Raw genomic sequence first — 18477 nt, forward strand, 5'->3', positions numbered from 1 at the left:
CCGGGTCGGTTACCCTGGAGGGTTTAGGGAGAATCATATATGAGAACAATAAAAATTGATATTATCGAATTAATAAGACTCGACCTAACCAACATTTGATCCAAAATTGATATCAATCTTTTTTATTATCAAAAGTTTTAATTAAATGTCCAAACACACACACACATGTATATATACACATGTAGGTAAATGTGTGTTGATTGATATGTACGTAGGATTATAAAGGATTTATTAAGTTTTTTTTTTTTTTTTGGAACATCAATTCTTAAAACCAAAGTTACACACACGCACAAAACGAAAAAGATTTCCAACGAAGGCAGGGATGGAAATTGAACTTGGAATAGAATCAAAAAAAGAAATTGAACTAGCAATTTTCACCAAGATGGTAGATAACTTTTTAGCCACCTAATTTTGCAGAAAGAAATAGTAACAAATACCTTCGGGTTTTATTGTTTGTATAATACGGTAGTGCTTTCAAAAGTGGTGGCAAACGCCCTTGTGTATTTTAACCTAACATAATAAACAGAGTAATGTTTAAAAAAAAAAAAATACGCTTTTTGTTTCGTCTACCAGTTCGGTGAAAATTTTAAAAGAAAACTGTAGCTTTCAGAAACACGGCCAGGAAAAAAAAACACTCTCAAATTCTCTACTAGTAAGATAAAATACTGCATTTACCGCGATAGATAGCTCCAAATCAGAGCCCTCAAATTTGTTTTCAGCAATCCCAGAATATAGAATCTGGTTTTGAAGGCGAGACCGTTGTAACCTTTGTCTTATCTGATTCAAATTAATTTGGCTTTATTTATCTTATTGATTTGATTTAATCTGAGTTCGTAATTTTGAATTGATCCATTGGGTTCGAATTCAATTTTTTTGGGAACTTTTATTTATGTCGTTAGTCCGAACTTTATGGAGTTTGATTAGGAAAAACTCAATTTGCGTTTTTGCTGTCCTAATTATAGTGCTGCGTTTTATGGGTTATGAATTTTGGGTTTCTTTGTTTTGTTCAATGGCAGGAATTTTAATCGAAGCATAGGAAGCAGCATTTAGCTGTTGTTCATTCTGCTAGCGGGATTTTCTTGTTACTGTGTGATTGTTACGAGTTGGTTGAAATTTTGGGATTCTGTGGTGGTCAGTTTGATACATTGCTGATTAATTAGGAGGTGGTTTGGGTGTTCTTTTGGTCATAATTTAAGTGAATGGGAATTGCGAGGGAAGAAAGAGATGAAGGCTAACATCAAGTGGTCAGAGGTAAAATGAACGAAGTGTCATCGGGTCTTCGAAGTTTGAGTTTTGGATCACTGCAGCTGCATTCACAGAATGGTGGGTTGCAGTCTCAGAATTCATCTACACTTCGCAAGACTTCAAGGACCTTGTCTGGTTCGAGGGAGAAGGAGAGGTATCTGCCTTTCATATTCAAGTACTTAGGTCGAAGGAAGGTTATAATGCTGATTTTGGTCATTATTGCAATATTGGCTCTTACCACAGGGTTTCTCACAGCCAGCAAAGGTTTGTTATGCTTCCACTGCCTTTTCATGTCATTGTTTTTCTGTACTGTGGCATGTAGATTATGTGGTAGATCCTTTGTCATAAAAGAGTAGTTTTTGATTGTTCGGATACAATTGTGGCTTAAATAAGTAGTGTCAAATTATTGGAATTTTCAGTAAGCCTGCCTTGTGAGTTTGAAGATGGCAAATGATTACTCACAAGCATTAGAGATTCAGTTAGCTGCTTTTAGCGATAATTAAATCACTAGGATGTCAACTCATCCTATTAGTGTTTCTCCTTCCAGAATATATAGAAATTTTCCATATATCTTCAAGGATGCCAAGTGATGATTGCTGTTTCCTTAATAGGAACAATGAATTTCAATCTGTGACTAGTAATAGATTACCCTTAGAAGAAGAGGTCTGGCACTTTATTTACAACCTATGCCTTTTCTGTATTTTGTCTGTTTTCATTTGCATCGAGTGACTTACAAACTATTTGCATTTTTCAGAGGCTGCATCAGAGAGCTCTATGTTGGGCTTTGATGGGTGGTTCGAAAACAGGACATATCCTGTGTCCAGAGAAGTTGAAGGGACTTCTGAGAATGGTTCAAATGTTAACATCCATGGTGTGTGCAGTACAAATAATGGCTCTTATCTACCTACGGCTCATAATTCTACTGCAACAATTGCTATGCCAGCTCCTGTTATGCTGAGCCATCCATGTAAAACTTTTGCATTTCCGCCTCCCCCTCCTGGTGATGCTAGACGGATTGGACCACGCCGTAAGTTTGACATGTTTTGGATGCGTCTTTATGCATTAGTTGTTTCTCTACATGGATGAACTACCGGTGTAGTTAAAATCTTCATGGACAAGGCATCTTGTAACTTCAACTTTTTTGCCATATTTTGTCTGGACAATGACAATTAAATGCTTATTGAGAACTTATTGTAGTGTTTTCCTGCCTTTTTTTTACCAGCTTGTCCAGTATGTTATATTCCTGTGGAGCAGGCTATAGCTGCTTTGCCTAGATCTGCATCAGCATCTCCTGTCCTTCATCATTTAACTTATTTTTATGAGGAAAACCCAATGAAAACCGAACCTCATGGAGGCTCTGACTTTGGTGGATATCCTTCTCTGAAGCAAAGAAACGACTATTTTAATGTAAACAAGTCAATGACAGTGCATTGTGGGTAAGTTTTACTCCTACACGTTATGTTTCTCTGCGGTAAGTCATTTTCCAGACGTAACATAATTATCATATGGTTTCTAGCTACTATTTTAGTCTTATGTTTGTTTTAATTACTCTTTTTATGTTCATCTTTATCAGATTTATCAAAGGATGTAGAGCTGGTGACAACACTGGATTTGATATTGATCTGGATGATCTTAAGGAGATGGATGAGTTCCATGAAATTATTGTTGCATCAGCTATATTTGGTACTGCAGAGCATGAACTAAATTTATGGTTTTGGCCTTGTTTTGTTTATACGTTTGCATACTTTGAACCTTAAGGGTTGCTACCCTCCCTAAATATTTTCTCAGCTCTCTATGTTTGTCTTCTCCAAGCTGCTATTGATTTTAGAAGCATTTTTCTTTTCCCTTAAGCTATTGATGTTTACAGGAAATTATGATATCATTCAACAGCCAACGGACATCAGTGAAATTGCAAAGAAAAATATACCCTTCTATATGTTTGTTGATGAAGAAACAGAGGCATACATGAAGAATTCTAGCCTCCTGGACAACAGCAAGAGGGTTGGCCTATGGAGAATTATCGTTGTCCACAATGTGCCTTATACTGACCCCAGGCGTAATGGCAAGGTTAGGAAATACTGATTGGTCCTTTTGCTTACAACTGTTTCCGTTTCTGTGGAATAGAAATGTTCTATCACATTGTGGATTCACACATTGTTTGAGTACATGGTCAAATTCTTCTTAAAACGCCATCTGCAGGGCTGAACATTCTTTCTCCTGTTTCCACTTCCAGAGAGCTTAATTCACCAGGTTATTAAGTGCCAGTGAATCATTTAAGAGAAGTGCATACTAGGAATAGAAAATAGAACAGAGAATTCATGGAGTCTAAGACTCGTTGAGGAAGCCCGTCCTATTTGTTGCATCAGCTTCACTGGGGAGTTTGAAAGTAGTCAATCTTGCTTTGAACAAATAGAACAACATGTGAAGAAAGAAGCAGTTAGATATAGTTTCTAATTCTTTAGGCATTTGTTAATATTTTTCACATGCAACTGTCTAGAGAGATGCTTGTCTTAGTAAAGCACTAAGCACATCATTTAAAATCCTGAGGTCTTCGTTATGGAGATTTGTTACATTGTGTTTCCATTTTCTCTAGCTTCTGTGGAAAGCCACTACGTCGTATATGCTTTCTCTGATGAGAAAATAATAGTTTATGAAACTTGGAAGGGTAAAATATGATAGGGGTACGTGCTTTTGACAGGTGCCAAAGCTTTTGTTGCATAGGCTCTTTCCCAACGTCCGCTATTCTATTTGGATTGATGGAAAACTTCAGCTTGTTGTGGATCCATATCAAATTCTTGAAAGGTATTCTGGATCTTTCTGTCATCTGCCTATTTAGGCTCTAGTTGATGGAGAATCATGTTTTATGCTCATAGGGGAGAGATTAAAAATTTTATATGTTCAACATATCTTAACTCACTGTAAGCATTTGTCATGTGGTATATGGGCAGTTACAACTTTTTGTATGGTTATATTGTCCAATTGGGATTTTACCTTGTGATCTTTCAGTCTTCTACTAGCCATTCATAACTGTTAAGATATCTATGGTGATAGTTGTCTGAAAGGTTTTTTTTGGTAAGGTTTAGTTTTGTTAGCCCTTCCATTAAGCCTGGATTTTATTTTGCACGCTTTTTTGTCATCTTACGCTATAAGCTTCTCATGGAATTGGGCATGTTCAATGAAAAATAAAATGTTTTTCCAACATTTAATCAAGGAGATAAAAATCAACATCAGCTATTGTATATATACCTAGCAGTTGTGCTAACTTCACATTTCTAGGCTTTAAAGATGCCATGCATATGAAAATTAAGCAAAAGAAATGTACCATCTTCGGTTTGGGGGATAGAAAAGTCACAGGCTAGTTCTCCGTTAAGTGACATATGTGCTTTTGGGAGCCTTACATATTTAGAAGCTGCGCTTTTGTAGACATTTGCAAAAGGGTGGATTTAGATAAATAAAACATGGAACATCTTTTTGCTTATGTGTGGTGCTTGAGTAAAATTGGATATCTGAGCTTTTGCCAGTGTATATGCTTCAAACAAAATTTCAAGTGCAACCTCAGGCTTGCTTTACTAAAGTACTTGAAATCATCTACATATTTCAAGTAATTAATCAGGGAACTTCTCATTTTCCTTGGGTTGACGAATTTGTGAAAATGAGATTTTCCAAGTTGTGTTCAATTATTTGGATCAAGCTGATAAACTGGCACTTCCTTTTCCTTGCCTCTGGAATTGATTTTTTTTCCCTGGTATTATTTTGTGGAATAGGACGGAAAAGAAAATGAAAATTCGATTACTTAGATTGTGCTTTTTACATGTATATGAGATCATTTTCATCTGTTATATGTAAAGTATCTCTTTTCCCCCTCCCTCTCCTGAATGGCTGGTAAGAGAACAATTCATCATGGCAAAGAAAACTAGCTTTGGTAGCAGTAGATAATAGATGATAACCACTTAATTCCTCAGGTTTTTGTGGCGCCAAAATGCCACTTTTGCAATCTCAAGACATTACGCACGATTTGATGTCATCGTAGAAGCTGAGGCCAATAAAGCTGCAGGGAAGTATGACAATGTCTCTATTGACAACCAGATTGACTTTTATAGAAAGGAGGGTTTAACACCATACTCGAAGGCTAAGCTTCCAATAACTAGTGGTAAGCCCCTGTAACATCTGTTTGCTTGCTTTTGATCTCCTTTTCCAAATAAAGTTTTAGTTTTGTGTTGCTCATTGCGTATCTGCAGATGTTCCTGAAGGATGCGTAATTATACGGGAACACATTCCTATTACCAATCTCTTCACCTGTCTGTGGTTCAATGAAGTTGATCGTTTTACTTCCAGGGATCAGTTGAGCTTTTCAACTGTGAGGGACAAAATAATGGCTAAAGCTAATTGGACCATCAACATGTTTTTGGATTGTGAGCGCAGAAATTTTGTGATACAGGTATTCTTTCTCCTTCCTTTTCTTATCATTTTAGTTTCTGCAAGGAATTTGCACCTCTGTTGTCTTCCAAGAAAAGTATTGCATTTCTTTTCTTCTTATTTTGTCCAGGGATCCCACTTCCATCTTTATGAAAGAAGTTGATAATTGTTCTATCAGTATTTTGAAGACATTAAAAATGATGCTTTCTGCACTTTTGTTTTAAAATCTTTTTACTGGAATAGTAGTTTGAGAATCCAAAGTTTTATAGGCATATCACAGAGATTTATTGGAGAGAAGGCCACCACCTTTGCCACGAGCTAGAGTTTATTCTCCCCCAAGTTCTGTTCGTTATAACACACCTACTGAAACAGCAAGGAAGAAAAGCCCCGTTAAACGGGTAAGAGGAGGTAAGAAGCCGGGATCTAGACGGCATCGGAAAGTTGTTGCTGGAAATAGGGATAATCCTTTACTTCGATTACTTTCTCCGTAGGTTTTTATGCAAAGAAAAGATACTTCTATTCTTTGTCTCAATTCTTTGAAAGGGATAGGATGATTTTGGTAGATATTGGTAGCATATTCAACAAAGATGAGTTTTTTTTGAAAGTGTCAGATATTCGATCACTTTCAATGTATATTTCTTCACACGAACTCTAGGGTCAGTCGTTTTTCTCTTGATCGTCGAGCTCTCCTGTAATTATCTGCTTCACGCAGTCTGAGGAAATGCCTAATTCGAGGATAAACTACTTTTATTCGTTTATGATCAGCATTGATGAATTCTTTTACCCATCTGGATGGTTGTCTTCTAGCAGGTGATGACAGAATTTTCATACCACCAAACCCAGTGAAACAGAAAATGCACGTCCATATTTGATTTCGTTTGAGTACCCGCCTATTTTGGTCGTTACTTGCGAGCTTGAGCTTTTATTTGGTTAGACTGAGAACAGGGTAGTTTTAAATTTGGACACGGCTTGAATATAAAGTGGAGGAGTTTTTGTATGATAAACAATGCTAAGGTGATCTCTAAGGAACTGGTCTTGCAAGCACTGCAGCTGCAGACCTGTATTTTACATCTAATTCAAGAGTCATCCAAAATGAGCTGGTTCTGAGTTTCTGATTCGAAAGCGTGATTCTTATTTTCAGTACTGCTACTTGATCCACGCTTCTAGAGAGCCTGCCGAAGCATGCAGGTTTATGAAAAGATAAACCAAATAATGCAAATGAAAACTCATGTATACGGACAAAACCTCAGCACTTCGTACCTGTCCTGAAATTATTTGATTTTATCTTTGTGTAAGCAACTAGCCGGCAGCCATATTTAAAGCTGTGGGAGTGCATTATTGAACAGCTAACGCAAAGCCGTGACCTCATGTTGATGGCCCTCACCAATCATTCAATATGGGCACGTATTATAACGCAAAGTCGCAGACATAATTTTTCCTTTTTTTTTCGGAGACGACAGATGTATAATTTAATTTATTCTACATTAAGGGAGAGAGGGCGGACCTAAGGAAGATCAGGAATAATCCGGAGGGAAATGAACTATTACCGAATCAAACGAGTACACAACACAGTTACCTAAATTTTTTAGAAACAAACCACATAAATGTGACATTTTTGGTGAGCGATAAGTTTTGAACCTTTACCTTCCACCCCATCAAGCTAGGTGGTGGTCACTGGCCTTTGGGCTGGTTACATAAATTTTCGTTTGCCTCAGTCAAATTTACGTACGCAACTAAAAGGTTTACGACTGAATTGTTTTTTATTCATTCAGAGTTTGACGAGACTGTTGCAATTTTGGTAATGAAAACAAGAAACTAGAGATAAATAGAAAGATCGGACGGGGAGGCTCTTACATATGCATACGTTTGCTTGATGCATAAAGGGATTTCCGAGACGGTATGAAGAGCGGGTTCACATTTGCCACAAACACTTTCTGCTGTACTTACAGTCTCGTCAGCTAACATCAAGTGTAGAAATGAATATCCTGCTAATTATTGCAATATCAACACATCATCATTATGCAAATCATCTTTCCGATCCACAAATCTCCACTTGGACGCGAGCCAATTAACAACCCACGTATGAGCCTCTTTAAACTCTCTCTTTTCCTGGAAGATAAGTAGGTTAGATAATTGCCGTTACAGATAAAAAAAAAATTGGATACTTGCATTTAATTTTGATGCGTGACCATCTCATTAAAGATAAAAAGCAGAAGTCCATTAACTTGCTTAATTTCACTTCACCCTCTAAATTCATAACGTCAATTGATTTATTGTGGAAAATGAATAAACGACACGATAGGTAAAAATATGATTAGAAAATGTGTTCACGAAAAATGTAAAGATTTATTGGTGAAAAATCCCTTTCCAAACGGGCAAAAATGCAGGGATTCTTGATATTTTCCATAGAATACTGACAAACAAAAAATGTCAATCTCAAAAGGATTTGTCACACATATGGTACCTAAAACTATTTACCAACTAACATGCTCAAGTATTATATTTTGCTGAGTTGTTGAAGAAATCTTCTAGGGGTATCTTGTCATTTTGAGAACTAAGTTAAAAGTGATTAGAAAGTGATAATGACGGATTCTGAATATTTTATTATTCAACAAGAAGAAAGGATTTCCTTGAGTTGAGCGGATGACGACTGATCAGCAACCAGCTGCATGTTTTTATCCTTTTCTTGCCCTTTATCTTTATCTTTATTTCACCCTTTTTGTCACTTTTTATTTATTTATTTATTTTTAAGATCTACCTGAAAATTTAGCTGTAACAACCAGACACCTAAAATAAAAGACATCCACACTTTTTTTGTTCCTTAAAAATGCTCTGCTGTTAACCCTTCTATAAACCCTTTTCCCAACGTTCCCTCAATTCCACTCCTCTTCTAGATGTCATTCCGTCTGGGTTTTGGATCCAACGCTTTTCTTGGATCTTTCTCCATCCAGTCCCTATTCACTGATCTCGATTTCCCATGATAACCAGCCCAGATAGTCACCTGTTTGTTGCTGTGAGAAGGGGACGAAAACCCACCTATGGTCCAAAACTCTAAATCTGAAGGATTGCTTTCGGGTACTTTATTGCTTATTTGCATCCAAAGTCTTGAACTTTAGGTGAAAAATCTTTCTGGGTTTTGATCAGTTGAGAATTGTACCATGCCATCTAGATTCCTGGGCTTCTGTTACATGTGCTTTAAAAGTTAAAATCCGCAGTGAATTCAGTTTTTAGTATTACGTTTAAGGCTAAAAATATAAGTTCTGGTTATGTTTGATTGAAGGAAGTCTGTTCTTTTTTTGTGAATTAATTTGAAAAAGGGCTGTTCTTGCCTTCTGGGAATTGGAGGTTTCTGGAAAAGGGGAAAAGGGGAAATAGATTATCTTTGTTGTTTGGGAATGATTGATGGGTTCGGGTGGGTTCTTCATGATATGTATTCTGCATTCTTTGGTGGCCTTGAGCTGTGGAGGCGTGATGATGTTCCATAGTTACGAGTTCCTTGAATTCAGCCATGGGAGAGACCGTGCTAGTAAGCTCGCAGGATCAACCCCTCATGATCAGCTGTTAATCCGAACTTCGGATTCATTTTCAGGGTTGTTATTGTTCGCAATTGGTTTTCTCTTGCTCATGGTAGCTTTTGTAAAGGACAGGGACTTTCAGAGCTATTTTGCTAAGGGGTGTGTGCTTCTCCATGTTGCAATGGCAATTTGGAGAATATACTTCGAGAGGAAGCTTGAAGTCCTTGGCCGCGATTGGCTTCGCCTGGTCGTTGGTGATATAGTATTGGGGCTTTCTTGGGTTTTTTTCCTTGTATATTCGTGGAGGGAGAAGTATGATTGATTTGAGTGGGAAGCTTACTTTGCCTGATCAGACACTGAAGATCATCATCGGAGAGGCTAGGCTGAATGGAATTTGCTTCCCAGAAGTGCAATCTTCTTGTTTCTGTCTCCTGTCTCGTGGATCTCGTGGATTTCTCGTCTAGTCTAGTGCATCAGCACAAATTTGTCGATTTTGCTTTATTTGTTGGTACAGTTTTCTTTTTTCGCATAAGAAATGGTAAATGTAATTTCCTTCTCTGAGATTGAGATTGTAATCTGTTGTGTCTTTCCAGAAGAACTCTGTTTGGTTTGCAATTCGCACTAGTCTCTTATTGTGGTGTATATATGATGATATGAGTGCTTGGTTTGTGAGTTAGGACTCTCCCTTTGATTACTTTTCTTCAGTCCCCCATTCAGTTTCTGAATCAGTACTCAAAAGTACAGCAGCTGCTCACTGGCAATTTTCAATGGGCACGGCTACTTTAAACGATGAATTTTGCAAGTCGCTTTATTGTAGCCGACTAATTGACCTGCTAGCAATCCCATGCTTGCCGATCGATCCCCGCAAAAACGGCTCAAGGTTGAGTAGCTAATCGCTGATAGTCATAGCCGCCGGGCAGTCGCACCTCTGACCTTTAGCGTTTGTTAATGAAGTGTGTGTTTGTGTGGTGGTTTATTTGTCGAATTTAATTTGATTATATTATACTACAAACAAGTTTTTCAATAACTTTTTTTTTATCGTTTATATTTATCACATAAAAAAAAATCTCACATCCCTTATAGTATATCCATCACATTAAAAAAAAAAAATGCTACAGTAATTTAAAAACGTTCTTGATAGTTAAGTTCTAGAGTGTCGTTGGGAGATATCCAACAAAATAAAAAATTTGTGAACTTTGTTTCTTTTTACCATCTCGATCTTTCATGAAGAGAAGACACATTTGAGTCAAGGTTTTCAAAATCGGGATTCTACCTAGGATCGTTTTTTGGTTTGTAAGATCGGATCGTAGTACTTAATACACTTGCGAGGACTTAATTGAGATATTCTAAACTTTGGAGGGCTAGATTAATATTAGCCACAAGATTAATATTCTAAACTTGACTCGCAGTCCTCTCCTTCCGGTAACGGAGCCCTCTTTTCAACACTTAAACAGACAGAAGTCTTATAGCCTTTACGCTCTCCCAACGCTAAAACAGAAGGAGAGGGAATCAAAATATTGGAAGCAAGACCAGAGGTATGTCCTTTTCTTTACTTACTTACTTACTTTTGGTCTATTTCACGTAATTGATGATAGATCAAGGTTGCTTCTTTTTTGTATGCAGAGGTAAATCTCATTAGCGTGATAACTTTCGTGCACATGCTTTTGTGGGGGTTTTCCGTTCCTCATAATCTACTGAGTAAATTGAAGAGACGGATATTTGCCTGTCTTGTGTAGGATTAACACAATTATTCACGAAAAGGCGAAAACTTGATTGTATTTAATCAAAAATTGTCCTTTTTTTTTTTGCCCTATTTGGCGGTGGGGAGGCGGGGGAGGAACTCTGTAGATTTCGCATCTTCTTTTCTGTCCATTAATCAATTATGATGTATGTGTACGCCTCTTTCGTACTGATTTTGGCGGATATAGAACTCTGGTAATCATAGGAAATGCAAAAATGCTTGCTTTGCATTTTAAATTGTTTTGCGTTTTGGGTTGTGGGAGTTAATTGTGTTAAGGATTGGTGTATGCTAAATTTGTAGAGAAACCTGACAACTCGAAAATTTGTACGGTGAGCTGACTTTCTTTTTTTTTTTTTTTTTGGCGTATCCTTCTCTGCCAAAATGGTTTGATGCTTTTATCTCCCCCACTCTCCTCTCAATACCTAATTGCTGACTTAGCATTGAATCCAAGAGGAGTGAGGACCAATAGCGTGCTAGAGTCCTTTGATTCTTTAGCTGTTTTGTGTTTCATCAAGGAGAAACTAAATAAGTAATCTTTCTGCTAGCGTGATCTTATGCAATTGTGTAAGTGAGAATCCCATGTCTAAAGTGACTTATAACTATTTATATCATTGCTGTGCAGCGATACTATTATTTGGATGGGTTCTTGTTGGAGCTCGTTCACATGAATGTGTCAAATCCTTTCAACTCATTCACTTGACCTGAAAGTTCTCCTCTGACAGTTTTGTTGATAATTGACTTGCATAGCAACCTTTTGTTTGAAGATCACTTATTGTTTTGAAAACAATTAATTTCAAATTAGAATAGAAGAAAGTTGGCATTGGCAGTAGCATAAAATTTCCTTATAAGGTATCGCTTTTTATAAAACTGAACGAGAATCGTGATGATTCAAGTTGCTTAAGGTTTCAAGAAATGTTCATATGTTTAGGCTTCCTTTTCAAGTTGCCAACTTTTGCTTTTATTGATTTCTTTTTTCTTATCTCTGATATGTATTTCATTCTAGTTGTGCTTCTTGTGCATATTGTTGTTCTCAAATATTATTGAAGAGGGTAACTATTATAAATACTAATTTGCATTCAGTGTAGAGTTGATTTGTAATGGTTCAAACTGAGATGACCTTGGTTTTGCTGTTCTAGAAGAGAGTTTTAAGTTCAATTCATGGAAGACTTGATACTCATGTTCTTTTGGAGAAGGAATTAAGGTGAATCTGGATTCTATATCTTTTGGGTTGCCGAACATGGAAAATTGCAAAATCTAAGGATTGACTAGAATTGTCCTTTTGATTTTTGGGAGGTTGACTGGCTCCCCCAGCTCACTCGTGAACTTGTGAGTTGTGACGTTATATATCAAATTTAGGGAACATTAACGATATGGTGTAAGCTAAATCCCGTCACTTTACTCCCATAATTTAGGTATTTAAGTGACAAAAAAATCTACGAGGTTGTAAAACAAATCCACCAAATGATAGGTAAAATGAAACTAGGACCTAGAGATGTTTGCAATATGATCAATTGAGCATAAAGCTTCAGTTGATAAAGAAACTACAACAGATTTGCTTTAGATTTAAATTCTAGGTGGCAAAGAGTCAAAGACATTCACATCTAGAGTACAAATTAAAATTGAAGAATATAGTTCGGTGCCAGACATTCGCGGGCTGAGCTACTCTTTTCTTGGGCCAACCTAAAAGTATATACTACTCATATACCTGGCAAAGCTAACAATAGGGATTCTTTCAAGAAAATATGAAAACATAACTTTGAAGGACACTTGTAGTACATAGGTAAATTCAATTTTTTCGCTTGAAATCTTTGATTATCTCCAGTCATATATGCGTTGTTTTCTTTTTTATTCTTCAATTTTGATGAAGATTCTTTTACCAGGAATATACTGCCTGCCAGAATAGTGTATTAAACTGTATGTTGATTTTGTGCAGTTATATGGATGCATTTAGCTTTCTGTTTGTAATTAGACTGTACATTGAGTCTGCATCATAGCATGTTTCTCTGATAGCTGAGCATATGATTGTCGTCATTGCATGTTTATTCTTTGTGTATTCCAACTTGGAGCTTTGAATCTTATAGTTTTGAACCCTCTTTTTTTTTTTTTTTACCAGGGAGTTCATATAATGGGTGGATTGCCTGCACAGAACTCTTCATCTGTTATCTCCTTGAATGTACACAAAGATCAAAGTCCAGGTTCTGTAGGACCAGGGCCGGATTCAAAGCCGCGGAAGAAGATATGCTGTGCTTGCCCCGAGACAAAGAAACTAAGAGATGAATGTGTTGTGGAGCATGGCGAAGCTGCTTGTGGAAAATGGATCGAGGCTCATCGTAAATGCCTCCGTGCGGAAGGCTTCAATGTTTAAAAAGTATTACCGTGGTCGATTGGATACACGAATTGCATTATGCTGTGGAAATTGATAGAATTTTTGTTTCTATTGTTTTGGGCTGCACCATACACTGGATTTTTGTCTGGTATAGTAATGTTACAGATTAACCGAGAGATAACTGAAATGCAGCATTTGCTCATTCCCACATAAAGGGTTCCTGATGAAAGACAGGGTACATACTTGGTGCTGGTAGAAAGTGTACGGGAGGAATGCTAAAGCATATCTATCAGGGAATAAAAGTTTCAGAATTCTAATTGTGCCCCCTTTTTTTTTGTGGTTATCCTCCTGCAAGTGCATTTGTTATTGTTTTGTACAGGTTGTGCATTTACTGATGCTAGTCCTGGCCTCTGATTTTTTTGAAGGGTTACTCGTCCTCATGTTGTTGTTGTGATTGCCTCTCTTGTGAATGCAAAGTAGCCTCCAAGTTGAAGCTTTCTGAAATTAGATGCTACTAGATTAGCTTTACTAGTTGTTGTCTTATAATAGACAAAATTTTTATAAAAAAAAAAAAAAATAAATTAAATTGGTGACTGTACTGGCTTTAAAGTGTGAAGATCCGCCATTTTATTTTTATTTCTTGCCCTGGGAGTAAGAGGGATTCTGGTCTGGACGGTTGTTTGGGCCCAACTTATGAGAATGTCTCAGGCAACGGATCCCAAAACAAAATGCGGAGAGGTTTATACAAGAGAGTGGGGGGGAGGGTCTACTCGACATTGCAGTGGGCTACTCATAGTTTGTGGATGGGCTGCGGGGCCTGGCTTTAGAAAGTTGCAATAAATACTCCTATTTGTTTCAAAATAAGGAAATTAAAAAAATTGAGTCCTAAATAAAGTTGAAAACCTGAAATGGATGGTAGCTGATGAATGTACTCTAATTCACAGATTTAACCTCCAATTTTTCTTTTGGACGTTTAATTAATTAATTTTTTTGGTTTGGAAGAATATGGTGGAAGGTCTAGGCATTATTAGTAAAGTTGCAAGCCCTATTAATTGGGTTAAGTGGCAATTTGCGTGACTTATACTTGTTTTTGCTTCAATTTGCGAATGTCCTCCTTGACATGATACATACATATATATATATATATATATATATATGCATTCCAGAAAGTGATTTAGCTGAACGAACTTTGCAGACCATATAATAGGATGAATGTGATTTTGTTGTATCGATGATGTATTCCTTAGGAGTGGGCGCGAAACTTATTGCTGCCATTCGTCACGTCTTTGCGTGGCAAAAGATAAAGGCGTGGACGCAAAGGGCTTCTCATCTCATCTCGATCCGCGGTTGATGCCCAGTACAGAAGAAGATTCAACACTAGTCCTATATTATTATCATTCATCATGATGGAGTGACAAATTCTTTTGTATCTTTTTGAATGGAAGTGAGAAATTCAAGAGTACTAAAACATTATTGTTATTATAATCACCTCGTTACAGGATGAGGAAGGAAACACACAACATAAACAGTGATTTGTCAAATCACTGGACCATCAAAACAAAAGACAGACCCCACAACACAACACAAATTATTGACCATCATCACATACTAATTTAGAGAACCTCACTACATAGTTTTGTATGAATCAGGAGGCACTCATATCATATGTATATGTGAGAGCCGTGTCAATTGTCACAGGTGCAGTTGACACAGGCGCAGCTCGGACCGCACTTGCACTTGCCATTTTGCGCACCTCCTTCCATCATCACGAAGGTCTCCACAAAGCTGCAAAAGTAAACATGGAAACATGAAATAAAAAAAAAAAAAAAAAAATGGTCCGGCCATGAATTGTTACCCTTTTAATAAGTGAATAAAAAGGACAAAATACTCGAATTCTTCGTTTCTTCTAGTATAAGTGGGAGGGTTCCTCCGAAGGAAAACATTCAGCCTATCTATCCCCAAATACTCAACTTTATTAACTAGAAAGAAGTAAGCAAGACACATACGTGTTCTCGGTCTCAACAATGTCAGCAGCATAGCTGCTTCCTTTCTTCCTGCAATTCAATAACCATATTTGCTTAGCTTGATAAGTACGCATGCACAAAATAAAGAACACTCGCGCAACTGGGGAAAAAGAAAGTACTCGCATGACATTTTGACTTCATCCTGTATATATGCACACACTCAAATTGGTTTACTATATATAGTTTCGACATAGTAAAGATTACACTTGTTCGTGTAAAGAAATTCTTAAATTCGCAGTTCATGATGTGAGGGATAAATCCATGTCTAGACATATTCATGGAGAATTGAATATTAATCGTACGTATCATGGGATCATGGTGTGAAAAATCATGCGGCTATGAGTATGGTGGCATATAAACTTTAACAAGATCTATAAGAAGGAGAAACACTTACACGCACTGGCTCTTGTCAGCGCAGTCGCAGTTTCCGCACTTGTCCGACATGGTGAGAAAGAAGTTAATACAAGTGATAATAAAAGCAAAGAACTGGATTAGGGTTTGTTGCAGCTGTGGTAAATTGCTGTGTATCCAAGCTCAATGCTTGGGGCAGTATTTATAGATGGTGAGATGCCATGGAGCAATGGAGAGGAAATGGGCACAGTCCCATCAAAGGGCAGGGACACCGCGGCCCAATGAAACGCGAGAGGAGCACACGCCTCTGAGTAAAAGTCGAAAGGAATCTTGATCATGGAGGCTCGGCCTCCTATCCTCCTCTCGTGTCAACTTCACGTCCCTTTTACCAAGAAACACTCGATGGATGGCGGTGTTTTCTGCGCTTCATATTGCTCCTTTTGTTTTTAAAGGTTAATAATATATATTCCAATCCGTTTGTACGCATTCAATCTTTGCCACTCCATTTATCTTTAGCAAAGCGCAAAAGATATATGCGAATTCATTTCTTTGGATGCCTTTTGCTGTACGAACTGTACGTTTCATGTACAGTAATCGAATCGATATTTGATTAAAGATCTTGTGTTATGCATGCCTATGACTATGCAAATTCACCCAATAAGTTGTTGGTCATAGTAGAAGATCAAATTAGAAGACAGTATATGTGGAAAGAGCAAATATTTGATAATCCAATCAACAATTGGTTAGAAACCTTTACTTTAATGCATGTATAATAACTCTTTCAATAAATTGTTGGTTAAGTAGAAGATTGAGTTAGAAGACCGCATATGAAGAAAGAGTAAATCTTTTAAGTAGCATAAAAGTGTGTGAGGGTAACAGAACAGTGGAGAGATCCTCAGACAAAATAAGGCTATTAGTATCTAGCTTTTTTTTAACTTCAGGAGTTGTGAGCTAGTCAAAGAGGGAAAGTAACAAGTGGCTGTTGGAGTATTAGCCAAAACCATCGCAGTCTGAGTTCGATTATTAGCTGTCCACAACCATTTGAAAAGTTTTATAGAGAATATATAGTATTATTGATTTCTCTCCTCCGCTACTTATATTGGCAAGTTTTCTTGGTGTATGTGCAAATATCTCCTGTCTTGCCCTATCAAAATTCAAAGGACGACGTGTGAACTCAAAATTCAAAGACGAAGGCTTTGGCTGTGTTCCAGGCCGTGCCCGTGTCAATCTTGTTTGATAATTTGATTTTAAGACTCGTGAATTACTTTTAGTATATGCCTTTTTTTTGACAATGAGGTGATTCTGTTTGGATTCTGCCAATGATCATCGGGCCTATTTGGGAGTGAGTTTTTTAGCTACAAGTTTTTTAACAACTTTAGCTATAGAAATTCAAAAAAATTCATCAAATTTTTTAACGTACGCATTTCAAAATATCTAATACATAGAAAATTTCTATCTTTTTTCTTCTTTCTCCCCCACCCCATCCACCTTACCTTCATCACCAACCACCACCTCCGCCGCCATTTTCGGCGCCGGCCCCCTATTCCGGCACCGGCATTCCCAAATTTTTTTTTCCTTCCTTTCTCCCTCCCTCTCCTCCCTAGCCAAACTCCCCTGACCTATGTAGCAGCAGCAGTTACTTTCCTCCTGCTCTGATTTTTCTTTCTCCCTCCAATCACGCCAACGCTATGGTTGACGAGAGAACAGGGGAACAGGGAAGGGGGTGGCGGGAAACGGGAAATGGGAAGGGGAACAGGGGAGGGGGAAATAGGAGGGGAGTGGCAGGGCAGAGGGGAAGGGGAAGGGACAGAGAAGGTGGCGGGGGGAGGGGGTGGAAGGGCAGCGGGGGAAAGGGTAGGGGCAGGACAGAGGGGGTGGCGTGCAGAGGGGAGGGGGAAGGGGCAGAGGGGCTAGCGGGGGAAAGAGGTGGCGGGGGAAATGCAGAGGAGAGGAGAAGGGGTGGCGGGAGGGGGAAGGAAGAAGAAGAAGAAAGAGAGGAAAGAAAAAAAAAGAAAAAAAAAGAAAGAGAAGGAGAAAGAAAAAAAGAAAGAAAGAAAAAAAAAAGAAAAGGAAAAAAAATTCACCTTACAAAAACTTTTACAAAATTTTTTATCTTACAAAAATTTTTACAAAAAAAATTTTCATCTTACAAAAATTTCTATAAAATTTTTTCAAAAACTTCTACAGTGCACTACAGTAAAGTTTTAGATAGACTCCCAAAAAAATCCAAGTTCCAAACAAGCGGATTTGACGGTTAAAATTGAAGTCCAAAATCGACCAAACAAGTGTACGCCTGGCAATCACCGAAAATGTGCATTGGCTATATATTATACCAAGAAGTCACTCGCACGGCAGGAGATCCTGCTTGGGATAGATGCTCCTGCATGTTGGACGTCCATAAGCTTCACATTTGAACATTTAAACACGGTCAGTACATTTTTCATCTCTTGAGTCATCTCAAAATACCATAAACAAAACGAAAAAGAAAAAAAAAGAATTTTTCAGATTTAGCAACATAAATTGGACAGTCTAGTTTGGTCCATGAACATCGAAAGAAGCTCAGGGAGGTTTCTTTGAACATCGACGTGTGGAAGATTCTAAAATATTCTTTTCTTCCCTTGGATTATAATTTTTGAGATAAGGGAGATGATCACAGGCTTCTTTCACGGGTTGTGGGGCAATTGCTTCTCATTATAGCCAACCCTTTTTCGAGTCGTTTTGTCAAACGAAGCATGGCCTTATAAATATATCCTCCATCTTTTTATCTAAATAAAGGAAGGCGACTCGATTCATGGCTGTCATCTTCATGAGCTTGCCTTCATGTCACCTCCAGCCTCCACTCCCTCCCTCAGACGAGTC

General features: G+C 37.7%; 3 protein-coding genes and 1 long non-coding RNA gene across 5 annotated transcripts; 3 read left to right on the forward strand and 1 right to left on the reverse strand.

Annotated features, from left to right (window-relative positions):
• The first annotated feature begins 497 nt into the window (after positions 1-497).
• On the forward strand, positions 498-6448 carry LOC113690994 (probable hexosyltransferase MUCI70). 2 transcript variants are annotated; one of them, XM_072051308.1, is made up of 10 exons: positions 498-758; positions 1017-1509; positions 2000-2272; positions 2468-2681; positions 2819-2928; positions 3113-3312; positions 3944-4047; positions 5208-5395; positions 5484-5683; positions 5931-6448. In XM_072051308.1, the coding sequence occupies exons 2-10, from the start codon at positions 1257-1259 to the stop codon at positions 6150-6152; spliced, it is 1764 nt and encodes a 587-aa protein (XP_071907409.1). In that variant the 5' UTR covers positions 498-758; positions 1017-1256; the 3' UTR covers positions 6153-6448. The 2 variants fall into 2 exon arrangements, with proteins under 2 accessions (XP_071907409.1, XP_027064961.1); XM_027209160.2 differs by having other exon boundaries at positions 498-750.
• A 2480-nt stretch (positions 6449-8928) lies between these two features.
• On the forward strand, positions 8929-9589 carry LOC113690401 (uncharacterized). Its single transcript, XM_027208283.2, has one exon. It carries the CDS (start codon positions 9064-9066, stop codon positions 9496-9498), a length of 435 nt encoding a protein of 144 aa, XP_027064084.2. The 5' UTR covers positions 8929-9063; the 3' UTR covers positions 9499-9589.
• Positions 9590-10577: 988 nt separating this feature from the next.
• LOC113689816 (cytochrome c oxidase copper chaperone 1) lies at positions 10578-13569 on the forward strand. The gene is made up of 2 exons (XM_072051309.1): positions 10578-10711; positions 13031-13569. The coding sequence occupies exon 2, from the start codon at positions 13043-13045 to the stop codon at positions 13280-13282; it is 240 nt and encodes a 79-aa protein (XP_071907410.1). The 5' UTR covers positions 10578-10711; positions 13031-13042; the 3' UTR covers positions 13283-13569.
• Positions 13570-15252: 1683 nt separating this feature from the next.
• On the reverse strand, positions 15253-15702 carry LOC140007841 (uncharacterized). The gene is made up of 2 exons (XR_011815299.1): positions 15662-15702; positions 15253-15297 (listed from the first exon to the last, which is right to left on the reverse strand). It is a non-coding gene; the product is annotated as an uncharacterized lncRNA (long non-coding RNA).
• Between the last annotated feature and the right edge of the window lie 2775 nt (positions 15703-18477).

This window comes from Coffea arabica, chromosome 5c (assembly GCF_036785885.1).
Source record: "Coffea arabica cultivar ET-39 chromosome 5c, Coffea Arabica ET-39 HiFi, whole genome shotgun sequence".
Taxonomy (NCBI): domain Eukaryota; kingdom Viridiplantae; phylum Streptophyta; class Magnoliopsida; order Gentianales; family Rubiaceae; genus Coffea; species Coffea arabica.